This window comes from Pseudorasbora parva, chromosome 3 (assembly GCF_024679245.1).
Source record: "Pseudorasbora parva isolate DD20220531a chromosome 3, ASM2467924v1, whole genome shotgun sequence".
In the NCBI taxonomy this organism is placed as follows: Eukaryota; Metazoa; Chordata; class Actinopteri; order Cypriniformes; family Gobionidae; genus Pseudorasbora; species Pseudorasbora parva.
In genome coordinates, this window is record NC_090174.1 from 32,436,298 (window position 1) to 32,449,553 (window position 13,256).

Sequence of the window (13,256 nt, forward strand, 5' to 3'; positions counted from 1 at the left end):
TTGTGACAAGCGGTCACATACACGCTTCAATACACTGACCCATCCATATATACAAGTGGGATTCACTCGAAAAATTTGATGACTGATCAGTTATAAATAATCATGTTGAAATCAGGCTCATATACATAAATATACATACATATATATACATAAAAATGTCAGGAAAAGACGATTCCTGGCTGCATGTCATTATCCATGGATCACTGAATATGTGGTAAGTTGTAAGGACCACTATATCGAGCCCAACCTTTAGTTTAAACTGATAATTGTTAGCTATACTCGCATTTTCCTTTAATAGCTGCGGTCACGCAGCAGCTCTTCTGCCACTCAGCCCTGGCTGAGGGGGCGTGTTCCAGCGGGAAAGTGACGTTGATGCATTCCCTCTATAAAGGCATTGATTAGTTGTTTCAGGTGTTTGATTGGGGTTGGAGCTAAACTCTGCAGGACAGCGGCCCTCCAGGACCGAGTTTGGGGACCCCTGGTTTGGGGTGTTCCAGTTCAGTCCATTGCAAAGGTTCCGCCAGTAGGTGGCATTCATGCAACCAGGGTGCGAACTACGGGGGAGCTAGGGGGAGCTCGGCTCCCCTAAATAAGACATGGGCTCCCCTGAAAACGTGATTTGTGAAATTTTGGGGGGTCTCAAAAATATTGACACTGTGTTATTTTGAGGTGCAATTTCATTTTTATGTAATGTAATCATTGTGGATTATTATTTGTAAAATTGCTAAAAATATATAATTAATTCATGCATGACGGCAGTTTAAATCTAATTCACTTCAATAAAGATAACTTGCTGTTCTTGTCATGACCATCAAGGTGTGGTGGCACTGCGGTGCAAATTCCACTCATGTTTAGTACATGTCAACGCAAAGATTCGTAGAAAAAACAAAAACGAATATCCACTTCTTGATCTTGGATTTCTGGAAGAACAGCAAATGAAGCTGACCTCAAGCCTCTGTGGTCGATTCTGTGTTAAGGCATGTTATTCCCAATTATGTGTTGTGGCTGGGTTGATATAGGTCTGCGCGACTATCGATTGAATTATGGTATTCTTCTGTAGCCTGACGAGTAACTTCAACCGTTGTTCATGTGAACTCAAAGACAGCCGGATGCTTTGTTTATAGATTTGTGGGCTTTTTGACCTATCAGTTCTTGTTTTTTTCTTCCTTCATTAAAATCAAAGATGTTCTTCAATGATTGTAAATTGTATATTAAGAGTCTCCGCAATGCATTAAGCAATAGATTGACGCGTTCGTCTGTGTGTGAAGGAATATACACGTCCTCTTTTGTGTATAGGGATGCACGCCCCCCCCCCCCCCCCACCCCGAAAAGTGGGCTCCCCCAAAGGCCAAAGTATAGTTCGAACACTGCATGCAACGTAATCGATGACGCATATCCGAGTGAACAAGACGGAGGGAAGTTAGCGAGTGAAGGGCATAATAAAAAACGAACTGGATCGCAGCACCACTGTCCTGCAGAGTTTAGCTCCAACCCTAATTAAAGACAGGTGAAGCTAATCAAGCTCTTCAAGATCACTTGTTGAAAATACACAGGCAGGTTTGCTGAATCAGGTTGGAAATAAACTCTGCAGGACAGTGGGTCCCCAGGAGCAGATTTGAAGACCTGATATAGAGAATTTCTTTTTTTAACAATATATATTCAAAATGGCCGCTATAACAACAAAAACTTTCCTCTTCTTTTCTAGGAGGTATGAAGCCTAATACCCTGGTCTTGGGCTTCTATGACAACTCCTACCCAGAGGACTACTTCCTGCAGGACCCTGTCTTTTGTGAGGGCGATAGGGGTGAGGGGGATAATTTTGGGGTTGACCTCCCATCCTTACAGGCTCATTTTCCACTGGTGCGCCATGTGGAGAACCCTCGCGCGCTGCAGCCTGAGGAGTATGTGAGCATCATCCTTGATGCCATAAAAATGGGCAAGAATGTTTGTTTAGCCAGGTACTTCTTCCAGCTACCCCCTGAGAGCAAAGGTGTAACATGCAAAAGGGGAAACGACAGCGTGGACACCATCGACGTTTGGCCGACAAACCTACTGTCCCCAGACAGCGCCAGTTACGCAGACGTGTGCAGTCTTTTCCTGCTTCAGATGGCGTGCGTGTTAAACATGGCCAGCAGGTGGCGCCGTGCAAGGTTACGTATATTTGTCTGTGTGGAGTCTGAATTGGGAGACCAGGGCTGGCTGGCTAAAGAGGAGCAATTTAGAGAGTTGCTGGGCAAGCTGAGGATTCGTGCCTCTATTAAGATTGTGGCGTGGGATAACGTGGCACGCATGTTTAGAGGGGAAGGCTCAGAGAGGCAAAAGGTGTCTGAAGAGTTCCTGTGTGCCGTGAATGCCCTGTTGAAGGAACACAGCTCTACTGCAGTGGTGCGCTTTCTGTACTTGCCCCACCCTCCCTCCAGTTCTGAGCTGTCACAGCAGTACCTGACGCAGCTAGACGCATTGACAAGAGACCTGGGCCCAGCTCTCTTGATTCACGGGGTCACACCAGTCACATGCACTGAGCTCTGAGAAACAATAACCAAAGCGTGTTTGTGTGATAGAGAGGAACATCAGAAATGTTGGTGAGTGGAATACAAGTGTACAAGTACTCCTTAAATGGTGGGGGATTTTGAAGACCATAATAAATGGGTGGAGTATGTGCTATTGTTATTTAAAATAAATAACATAATATAATAATAAAATGTTATGTAATATGGATGGAGTTTGGGTTTATGGGTATATACTGCTAAATCATGTTACAGTGTACAGTTATTTTTGCAAACTTCATGCATCTCCGTTTGATCTCATCAACAGAAAATGGTGTGTATGTGGAAAGGGAGTGTCTGCATATAAATTTAAATGGCTAATTGTGTTCATAAGTGTCAGACAGTAAGTGTAAATCTTTAAACCAACCCTGTGATCCATGTTGTTGTGTTTATGCAAGTCACTGTATGTAAAAAATAGCATTCACTTTAATTAGGATGGAAAGTTTGTCTGAATAAGACGTAATAGGGTGAAGTTAACCTATTTACTTACTTTTTGTTTGCTTTTTGTTATTGTGATGCACTGTTGGGGCATTTTGTTAATCATTTCTGCTTTTTCTTAGAATGAAACAGACCCTCTGACCCTGTTTTGAGGTAAAGCTTGCAGGCCAATGAGTCCTCCTCATTGGTTTGAGTCATTGTTCATGTAATGGCAGAAGTGCTGTTCCCATCTTTTCGATTAGAGTTCTTACGGTGGATTTGTGCAGTCATGGTGTATGTACTGTGATTGTCTGTTATTTATTATTATTACTTCTCTGTGAGTGTGTTTGTATGAGAAAACAGGGAGAAGGCATGAAAGTGTGTCTGATGGTTTTCATAAATTTTCATATTCTGGCTAATGAAATTCCTCAGTCATTTTGCATTAGCTTCTGTTGTTGAGTTTGTGTGTTTCTTGCCATTTTTACAGTTCAAAATTCCATTTTGCTTTTTGTACTTCTAAATGCTCTGAATGGCTAAAAGCAGAGGCGAGACGTCATGAATGGCATCTGATTGGTTTAGAGCTGATGATATTTGTATCGAGTCTGCTGGTCGTTTGAACAGCAAAGGGACTCTGGCTTGAAATAATACTTGAATATTTTGCACATGTGTGCATGTGTTAAGCTGTTAGCATTCACAAAAAACAATGCAGAAGCTTAAGAATATCAGCCTTTTATTATAGCTGTACAATAATTACATTTGTGCATACGTAATTTTCTTTAAAAAGTTTTGAATATGCTAAAATTGAATTACACAATCCAGTTTACATATAATCTGGTGTATTTAAAAAATGGTTAAGGTGCATTATTATCAAAAATATAAATTTATTTGTATACACATTCATACAATAACAGTATAAAATCATGATCATTGATTATCAAAAGGAGGTTAGGATGTACTGCAGTTACACAGCACTAGTATAGACTGTACAATAGTTCAATCATAAATGAGACTAAATGAGTTTGTAATTGATTAAACAACTTTTCAGTCATCTTTTTCCTTCATTGCCTCGTTCTTTATGCGTAAATTATGTTCATAAATGAGTGTGTGTCACATTATGGAAGGGCAATAAATACATTTTGTATGTAAAAGTCATAGGGAACAGTATAAACTAGTTATTAAAAAGTAGTTACGTGCTCAAGTCCTGTCTAATGGATCTTTTTCACATTTTCAAATTTAGAACACAGAAGAAAACAACGGCAGGGTAAATGGATATCCCACATAAAGGAATTTGTGCCTCTTTTTGATCATTTGACAATTCAGAATATTGTGCAACAGTTCTGCTGATTCCTATATACACTCATGAATTAATGTTAGTTGTACTTAGATCTGTCAAATTACCAGAAAATGTATGTGTTTGTTTGTATTTGTCATAATGCATCTGATTACCCGTCACTGCAGGAGAAACTGTATCTATAGTTCTTATTATTTATATCATTAGGCATATGATTCTGTATTTTGTTCATCTCTGAGGTGCATGGCTTTATGTCAGCCATGTTTGTTGTTTGTCTGCGCCATCCTCTCCCTTACTTTCGGTTCAATGCTACGAGCAAATTTTGCCATGCATTGTACACAAAAGGATGAGAGACGCAGCCAGCCCGGGAAAAAAAGTGACAGAGCAATGTGCTGAAACAACAAAGGATGGCAAGTTATCTTTCTATAACATTCAGCTTTCTACATAATCACTTAACCCTTTATCTTTATATAGTGCACACTTTTGAAATGTGTATTTTGTACACTGTACAACCTGATTTGTGTGTGAAGATTACCTGCAGCGCATGAGTTAAACATCCACTTGTGTATGTTGTGTAACCCACAGTGTTTAGAGCATCTCTAGCAAAAGAAGCAGCACTTTTTACCAGTGCATTCACTGGTATGTTATGAGTCATATTTGTGGACACTACAAATGGGGCTACACACTGGACAAAAGAAGAGACATCGTCAAGGTTTGGCAAACAATGTGTGTACAAGATATTTACTAGTGCTGGACATACTTGAACCGTGATTCCTCTTGACCTGTATTCTGCATCCAGACTGCGAGAGAAATATGTAACAAATATCTGGGTGTGAGAGAAAAGAGCAAGACACATTTTAGTCACTTTAGAGTTGTTATTCGTGTTGGTGCAAGGCTGCATTTTATTCAAATATAGAAACCTTTGAAATTTGTAAAAGTTGTACCTTCGTGGCAGAATACACGGACAGCATTGGCTGGGGCTGAGAGGCTGCCTCTGATGATATGTTTATAATGAGGCCTTTCCCTCTAAGAGTAAAGATAAGCCCTCATTAAATGTCTAAACACAATTTTCATAATTTAACATATAAGATCAGAGCAGGCTGCGTGTTTACCTTTTAACCATGCCTGGCAAAATGAGTCTGCTCATCTACAAAACAACAACATCATGAATATCACTGTTGTTGTCAACACCAAACTCATTTGTTATCAGTATCACTGATCAAAATGTTAATGCAAATACTGTATATGTTATGAGGTATTTTCTATGAAACGAATATACAATTAAAACTTAAATATGATTACAATTTAAAATGACTGGTTTAATGGTGGTCAAAATTGTTGGTACCCTTGGTAAATATGGCAAATGTAAATCTGCAGTGTTTATCCTTTTGATCTTTTATTCAAAAAGATTTATTAAAAAAATCTAACCTTTCATTGAAGTAAAATAATTGAAAATGGGGGGTAAATCACATTATGAAATAAATGCTTTTCTCAGAAATATGTTGACCACAATTATTGGCACCCTTTTAGTTAATACTTTCTTTAACCTTTTCCCAAGATAACAGCTCTGAATCTTCTTCTATAATGCCTGATGAGTTTGGAGAACACCTGATAAGAGATCGGAGACCATTCCTCTATACAGAACCTCCCCAGATCCTTCAGCTTCACAGATCCATGTTGCTGCTTCTTTTTTTCAGTTCAGCCACTCGGGTTCAGATCTGGGACATATTACGTGCTAGCCTTTTTTAGTCTAGGGTTATAGGCATAGCAGTAACAAAGTTTTGGTGAGAGAGAGCACAATAACTTCTTGTCTCCAGCCCCAGTAACATGCATCCAAAACCAATGAGCTTAAGAAAAGTATTTATTGAATCAAAAGAAAAAGGAACGGACACAAACTTCAGGAGGGGGCAAAGGCCAACAAAACAAGCAAAACCATAACTTAACTAAACATAAAAAATAAAATAAATAACAATTCAACTTCTCTTTCTCCCTAACTACACGTAACCAGGAGAAAAGCAAAGTCAAACAAAAATGGCACCCAGCTCCCTACAGGTTTCCTTCAAAGAAAATATTAAAGGGTTAGTTCACCCAAAAATTAAAATTATTTCATTAATTACTCACCCTCATGTTGTTAGACACCCGTAAGACCTTCGTTCATCTTTTGAACACAAATGAAGATATTTTTGTTGAAAGCTGAGGGCTGAGAAAGGCCTCCAGATAGGCCTCCATTGGCATTCAGTACATTTCCACTCACAAGTGAAAATCACACTTAAAAAAATCGATACAAAGTCCATCTCACTACAGTGGCTGTACAATCATTTTACAATGTGACGAAAATAGTTATTGTGCGCACAAATCAAAATAACGACTTTATCCACCAAGTTATTGATGTGAACTCGACGCATGCGCGCGAATGACGCAGCTCTGCCGTTCGAATACATGACCCGGAAGAGGAGGAGCGCCACTATCGCGTGAGGTCACGTCAGAGACCTTCACGGAAGACAATAACTTAGCGGATAAAGTCAGTATTTTGATTTTTTTTTTGCACACAAAAAGTATTCTCGTCGCTTCATCAAATTATTGTACAGCCACTGTAGCGAGATGGAGTTTGTATTGATGTTTTTAGTGCCTTTATGGGTCTTGTGAGTGGAAATATACTGAAAGGCCTTTCTGAAACCGTTCTCAGCCATCAGCTTTCAACATAAATATCTTAATTTGTGTTCCGAAAATGAACGGTCTTACGGGTGTCCAATGACATGAGGGTGAGTAATTATTTAAATAATTTTCATTTTTGGGTGAACTAACCCTTTAAAGTCCAAACAAAACTATAAGTCTGCAACTAAATCTACAAGTGCACCAATTGTTAGCAGGTTTTAACAACACAACAGGATGACTCTAACTGGAGCAAAGGAAAAGAAGTCCATGGTGCAAGTTAGCATCTGCAACCCTCTCTTTTGCTGCGTCCCAATTCGCCTACTTATACTACGTCCTAATAGTATGTACTCTTTTTGTAAAGAAAAAGTATATACTTTTGAGGGTGTAGCAGAAAAGTATGCAAGCTTCGGGACATACTACTTTGCCATCTTTAACGGACTCTGTCGCTTAGTTACGTGCATCCCGTCACCGTTTATCTGCCCTGTCAATCATCGTCGGATTCGTCACAGTTCAAATCCTTTACATTCAGTTTAATCTCCTACCGTATCGGAGAGAAATGTAGCCGCTCGTTGATCTGCCATTTGTGTGTCTTTAATGCAGAGACTCTCCTCATGTGTTTGCAGTTTAAATATAATGATGCATTTAAAAGTTAATGGCCAAACGTATCATTACAAAAGTTCACAATGCTGCTGCATGTGAAATATAATGTGGACAACAATGAATAAATATATTTTTGTCAAGTTAAATACTGATAGTTGGTCACTCAAACCCCTTTATCTAAACTTCTCTACTTAACCGTCGAACTCGCACATCCTTCATGTTTGTAGTTTATTAACGCTTTTTATCCGCGTTTGTAGTTCTAATCGAATCCTCGTGCAACTCGCAATGGGTTGTGGGCAATATCAGCCGTTAGAGTGCCCATCGATCCATACTGTGAATTCGGACCGGAAATAGTAAACCATCCGGGAATCTTTGGAATACTCTTTTCAACATACTACGATTTGGGACATACTAATTCTATTTTCGAATACTATTTAGGATGGATAGTATGCGAATTGGGACGCAGGGTCTGTCTCTCCCTTGCTGTGAGATGGTGCTGGCTTTATATGCTGACTTTCTCTTGGCTGCAGCCAATCAGTGGAGCTGAGCTTAATGGGCAGCAAATCAGCAACAGGTGATCCCAATCATCTGCACGAGCATAGTGACAGTAGACATATGCTGCGTCCCAATTCGCCTACTTATACTACGTCCTAAAAGTATGTACTCTTTTTGTGAAGAAAAAGTATATACTTTTGAGTGTGTAGCAGAAAAGTATGCAAGCTTCGGGACATACTACTTTGCCATCTTTAACGGACTCTGTCGCTTAGTTACGTGCATCCCGTCACCATTTATCTGCCCTGTCAATCATCGTCAGATTCGTCACAGATCAAATCCTCCACATTCAGTTTAATCTCCTACCGTATCGGAGAGAAATGTAGCCGCTCGTTGATCTGCCATGTGTGTGTCTTTGTGGTCAGAGACTCTCCTCATGTGTTTGCAGTTTAAATATAATGATGCATTTAAAAGTTAATGGCCAAACGTGTCATTACCAAAGTTCTCAATGCTGCTGCATGTAAAATATAATGTGGACAACACTGAATAAATATATTTTTGTCAGGTTAAATATTGACAGTTGGTCACTCAAACCCCTTTATCTAAACTTCTCCACTTATCCGTCGAACTCGCACATCCGTCATGTTTGTAGTTTATTAACGCTTAATTTTTATCCGCGTTTGTAGTTCTAATCGAATCCTCGGCCAACTCGCAATGGGTTGTGGGCAATATCAGCCGTTAGAGTGCCCATCGATCCATACTGTGAATTCGGACCGGAAATAGTAAACCATCCGGGAATCTTTGGAATACTCTTTTCAACATACTACGATTTGGGACATACTAATTCTATTTTCGAATACTATTTAGGATGGATAGTATGCGAATTGGGACGCAGGGATAGGCTGCATCTGAAACCTGGAAAATGCTGCCTTCGGAGGACACATTTCGAGGCAGGAAGTCATCGAGCCATGTCCGAATCTAATGTTTGCTTTACTTCCTGTCTCCTGAGATGCCTTCATCTGATTGATTTTTGAAGGCATCTTTCATGTATCCTTCGCTGCCTTTGATTCCCACAATCCTGTGCTTTCCATTCAGTGACAGTTGAGCTGGGGAAAGAAGATGGCGTCCAGATGTTGCATTTGCAGGTCGTTGTGTGTAAATGTACGTTTTTTACCAACATATTACATTTCTGATATCATTTCTAGCGAGAAATCACTTCTTTAGTAATTAAATATGTGTTTAGTTCTCACCAAAGCTCTCTCTATTTAGCTGTAAATCATTAAACTGTTACACTGCCATAGAAGTCTGTCCGAAATTGGTTCTGTGAGGTGCCTTCATGCACAAACGCTGCCTGCAGAGTCATTGTCTGGTGAGGCAGTGAGGAAGCAAGGCAACGAGTCAGCAGCCTAGGTTTTCGGATGTAGCCATGGAAAGAAACAAAAGAAACAAACACCACAAAGCAAATAAAACAATTACAAATAAAATACGTCTTAGGACATAACAGACGAATATGGCAGAAGCTTCATTTTGTGTTTTGATTTTAATGTTTGTTTTAGACTGTTGTCCTGATGGAAGATCCAACCACGTCCCAGTATTAGATTCCTAGCAGAGGCCGTCAGGTTTAAATTGTTTTATCTGTTGGTATTTACTAGAATCCATTATACCATGTATCTGAACAAGATGTTCAAGACCTCCAGCAAAAAAATAGGCCAACATTAAAGGGTTAGTTCACCCAAAAATGAAAGTTCTCTTATTAATTACTTACCCTAATGTCGTTTGACACCCATAAGACCTCCGTTCATCTTCGGCACACAAATTAAGATATTTTTGTTGAAATCCGATGGCTCAGAAAGGCCTTCTTTGACATCAATGTCATTTCCTATCTCAAGACCCATAAAAGGCACTAAAGACATCTACTGTTTTGTAAACTACTGTTTTGAATGGTTATGAATCAGCGTATTGATTCATGATTGGGATCGCCAATGTCATGTGATTTACAACAGTATGACACGCGATCCGAATCATGAATCAGTACGCTGATTCATAACCGTTCAAAACATTGTTTTGAATTCGGCCTATCATATATAAATCAGGCTTTCTGACCCAATGACTCAACTAATCTCTGCAAATTTCCATCTGTGATCCTTTGAGAGTCTTTGGCCACTCAAACGCATTAGGACGATATAGAAAAAGCGTCCTCTTTCAGGCAGATTCCTAACATCTTTAGTTGATTGGAGCTTCTTAATTATTGCCCTGATGGTGGAAATGGGGATTTTCAATGCTTTAGCCATTTTCCTACAGCCACTTTCTATTTTGTGAAGCTCAAAAATCTTTTGCTGCACATCAGAACATGCTTCCTTTTATTTATACTCCTGTGAAACAAGACATCATAGCTGGACAATTTCATGTTCCTTGTCACCCTGATGCGCTAAAAAAATGTAAATAATATTAATGTAAATATACTTCAAATATTTTGTGGCCAATGTGCTTAGGAGAAAAGCATTTTTTCATAATGTGATTTAGCCCCCATAAGGTAAAAAAAAAGGTTGGATTTTTTAGATTTTTTTTAAAAATAAAAGATCAAAAGGACAAACAAGGCAGATTTATTTTTGTTTACAGCCATATTTTATCATATTTACCAGGGGCACCAACAATTTTGACCACCACTATTTCAAAATGTAATTTATTCCTGTGATGGCAAAGCAGAATTTTCAGCATCATTACTCCAGTCTTCAGTGTCACATGAACCTTCAGAAATCATTATAATATGATGATTTGCTGCTCAAAAAAAAAAAAAAAAAAAAAAAAAATTGTATTATTATTATTATTATTATTATTATCAATGTTAAAAATAGTTTTGGGGAAACCATTATTTGTTAAATAGAACATTCAAAAGGACAGCATTTGAAATCTTGTAAATATAAAAGAAAATCACTTTTGATCAATTTAACGCATCCTTGCTAAATAAAGCTTAAATTTATATAAGAAAAATAAATCTTACTGACCCCAAACTATTCGAAAAGTGACAGTACTAAACTGGATTATATCTATATAATATATATATTGTTATATCCATTAATCATATTTTTACATGCATATGTATGACCCCAAACTATTCGAAAAGTGACAGTACTAAACTGGATTATATCTATATAATATATATTGTTATATCCATTAATCATATTTTTACATGCATATATAGGACCCAAAATGCCACCCATTTTTAGAATGACCTATGTATACAATGTAAGCTAGTACTATGTCAAGATGATATACGAAATATGCTGTATGACAGAGGAAATACAGATTTTCTTACCTGAGTGACAGACAGCATACAGATTTTCTTACCTGAGTGACAGACAGCATGTTACAGTTTATCACTTGTGTGATTCTCTGTAAAAAGAAGAAAGTACTATAGGCTATAAATAACTCTCATACTATGGGATTCAGGTTACTAAAAAAACAAAAATCAAGCTGTGGTGTAGAAAAGGCGTTTCAAACCTGGTCTGGATCAGGAACATCCAGGAAATTTGCCAGAAACCCAATATAGTTCATACCCACATTGTTCACTATGGATAGAAGAAAAGACAATAATAATCTATATACCTCTCTTCAGCTATTTATTGACTTTTTTCTACTTGTTGATTGCTTTGAGCTTCTGCTAAGAAAATCTGACATTACAAAATAGAAAATAAGAGAAAGACATCTTTGACTTTACAGAGATAATTACATTAATACATTTGTGTTAATATTTACGCATAGCAATGAAATAATAAGAGGTAAGCACCTTTGCTTCTAAAAAAACATGATTGTGAAGATTATGATTCTATTATTCCAGTTATGGAACTGCTGATGAAAGTAAAATATGGGGGAAGAATGACCGAACACAGAAAAAGATTAGCTGACATTGATTTTAAATTTCCAATTTTGTTTATAGTGAAATATATCCTTAGTGTCTAGTAGTCAACATTTAGTTTTCATTCATTTACATTAAAGTGTAATCTTCGCAGTAGCAAAAAAGGATTTTTAAAAAGTGGTCATATAAATCTAAATGACGAATTTCTGGATCCAAATGAAACACATTTAGGCGATGACCCTATAAGGCTTATCAAAATTCAGTTTATTCTTTTACACCATCCTCACTGCATTGTACACATCATTATTGATCGCCTTACCAAGAATTCCGATCTCCAGCCCTGCTAGCTGTTGTGCGATAACGGGGTAGATGGAATGACCTTCTGTAAAGTCTGTCTGAATCACATGTGTCTGTCGCTTGCACTGAGATTCTGGAACAAACACAAACAGTAAAAGGCGATCATGCTATTTTTACTCTGTAAACATTAAACAAATTTTCCTCACAGAAAACTAGTCTGACTAGAAGAACACATATTATAGATGGATTAAAAAATTGCTGAATATCATCAGACCATTCTTTTGACTTTGGTTCATGACAGTTTAAAACTATTATGACTGTTTTTATTCTAAAATCTCAGAAAATGTTGTCAAGGTCATGCACACAAATAAATTAGTGTCTGATTAATTCCACTTTATAGCTCACCTATTTCTTTGGCAACTCTGCGAAGCTTTTCCTCTGAGCGACTGATCAGAACAATGTTTAATCCTCGTTTGGCAAGCTAAGATAAAAATACATAAAATAAACATTATATGCTTGTATATAGAGGCAATAGTATAATTATGATATTTATTGCTGTGCTTTTCAACTTTTTTTGTCCATATCAATTCCATTGTGTTAGTCAATCACCGGAGTTTGATGAGATACAATGTGTTTGAACTCTTGCGTATGTCAGTCTGTTTTGCTTGTGTTTAGGCTTGTTCGACATCGACTGCGGCTGGATTCAACCGATTGGCGAGAGTAGCCGGGTACAGGTGGGGAGGAGCTGCAAACGGAAACTTTCTGCTTCCGTAGTGACACTCACACAACTGCATTTGTGTACTTTATCACAGATGAAGTGAAATAAATGCAATATTTGTTAATACATAGAAGTTTCAGAGACATTTTCATTCCTTTTTTTTTAACTGCTTAATACAGCATCTGTTAATACAAGAATAATTTGACCATCAGCCATATCACCCTGTAGCCCAAGACTGACGGAAGCTAAGCAGGGCTGAGCCTGGTCAGTACATGGATGGGAGAACAACTGGGAAAACTAGGCTTCTGCTGGTAGAGGTGTTAGTGAGGCCAGCAGGGGGTGCTTACCCTGTGGTCTGTGTGAGTCCTAACATCCCAGTATAGT

At 38.1% G+C, this 13,256-nt stretch overlaps 2 protein-coding genes across 3 annotated transcripts in view; one reads left to right on the forward strand and one right to left on the reverse strand.

Moving 5' to 3' along the window:
• The window catches only part of slc12a9 (solute carrier family 12 member 9), a 23,543-nt gene extending 19,530 nt beyond the window's left edge, over positions 1-4,013 (forward strand). For both annotated transcript variants that reach the window (XM_067438450.1, XM_067438451.1), the window contains one exon: positions 1,706-4,013. In XM_067438450.1, the coding sequence (XP_067294551.1) occupies positions 1,706-2,529 (824 nt within the window). In that variant the 3' untranslated portion in view covers positions 2,530-4,013. The remainder of the gene's footprint in view (positions 1-1,705) is intronic.
• The window catches only part of hsd20b2 (hydroxysteroid (20-beta) dehydrogenase 2), a 22,635-nt gene continuing 13,055 nt past the window's right edge, over positions 3,677-13,256 (reverse strand). Inside the window, exons 3-11 of the mRNA XM_067438456.1 lie at positions 12,560-12,635; positions 12,177-12,287; positions 11,503-11,570; positions 11,350-11,394; positions 5,367-5,401; positions 5,199-5,280; positions 5,015-5,080; positions 4,790-4,939; positions 3,677-4,646 (exon numbers count right to left, since the gene is read on the reverse strand). Coding sequence (XP_067294557.1) covers positions 4,509-4,646; positions 4,790-4,939; positions 5,015-5,080; positions 5,199-5,280; positions 5,367-5,401; positions 11,350-11,394; positions 11,503-11,570; positions 12,177-12,287; positions 12,560-12,635 — 771 coding nt within the window. The 3' untranslated portion in view covers positions 3,677-4,508. The remainder of the gene's footprint in view (positions 4,647-4,789; positions 4,940-5,014; positions 5,081-5,198; positions 5,281-5,366; positions 5,402-11,349; positions 11,395-11,502; positions 11,571-12,176; positions 12,288-12,559; positions 12,636-13,256) is intronic.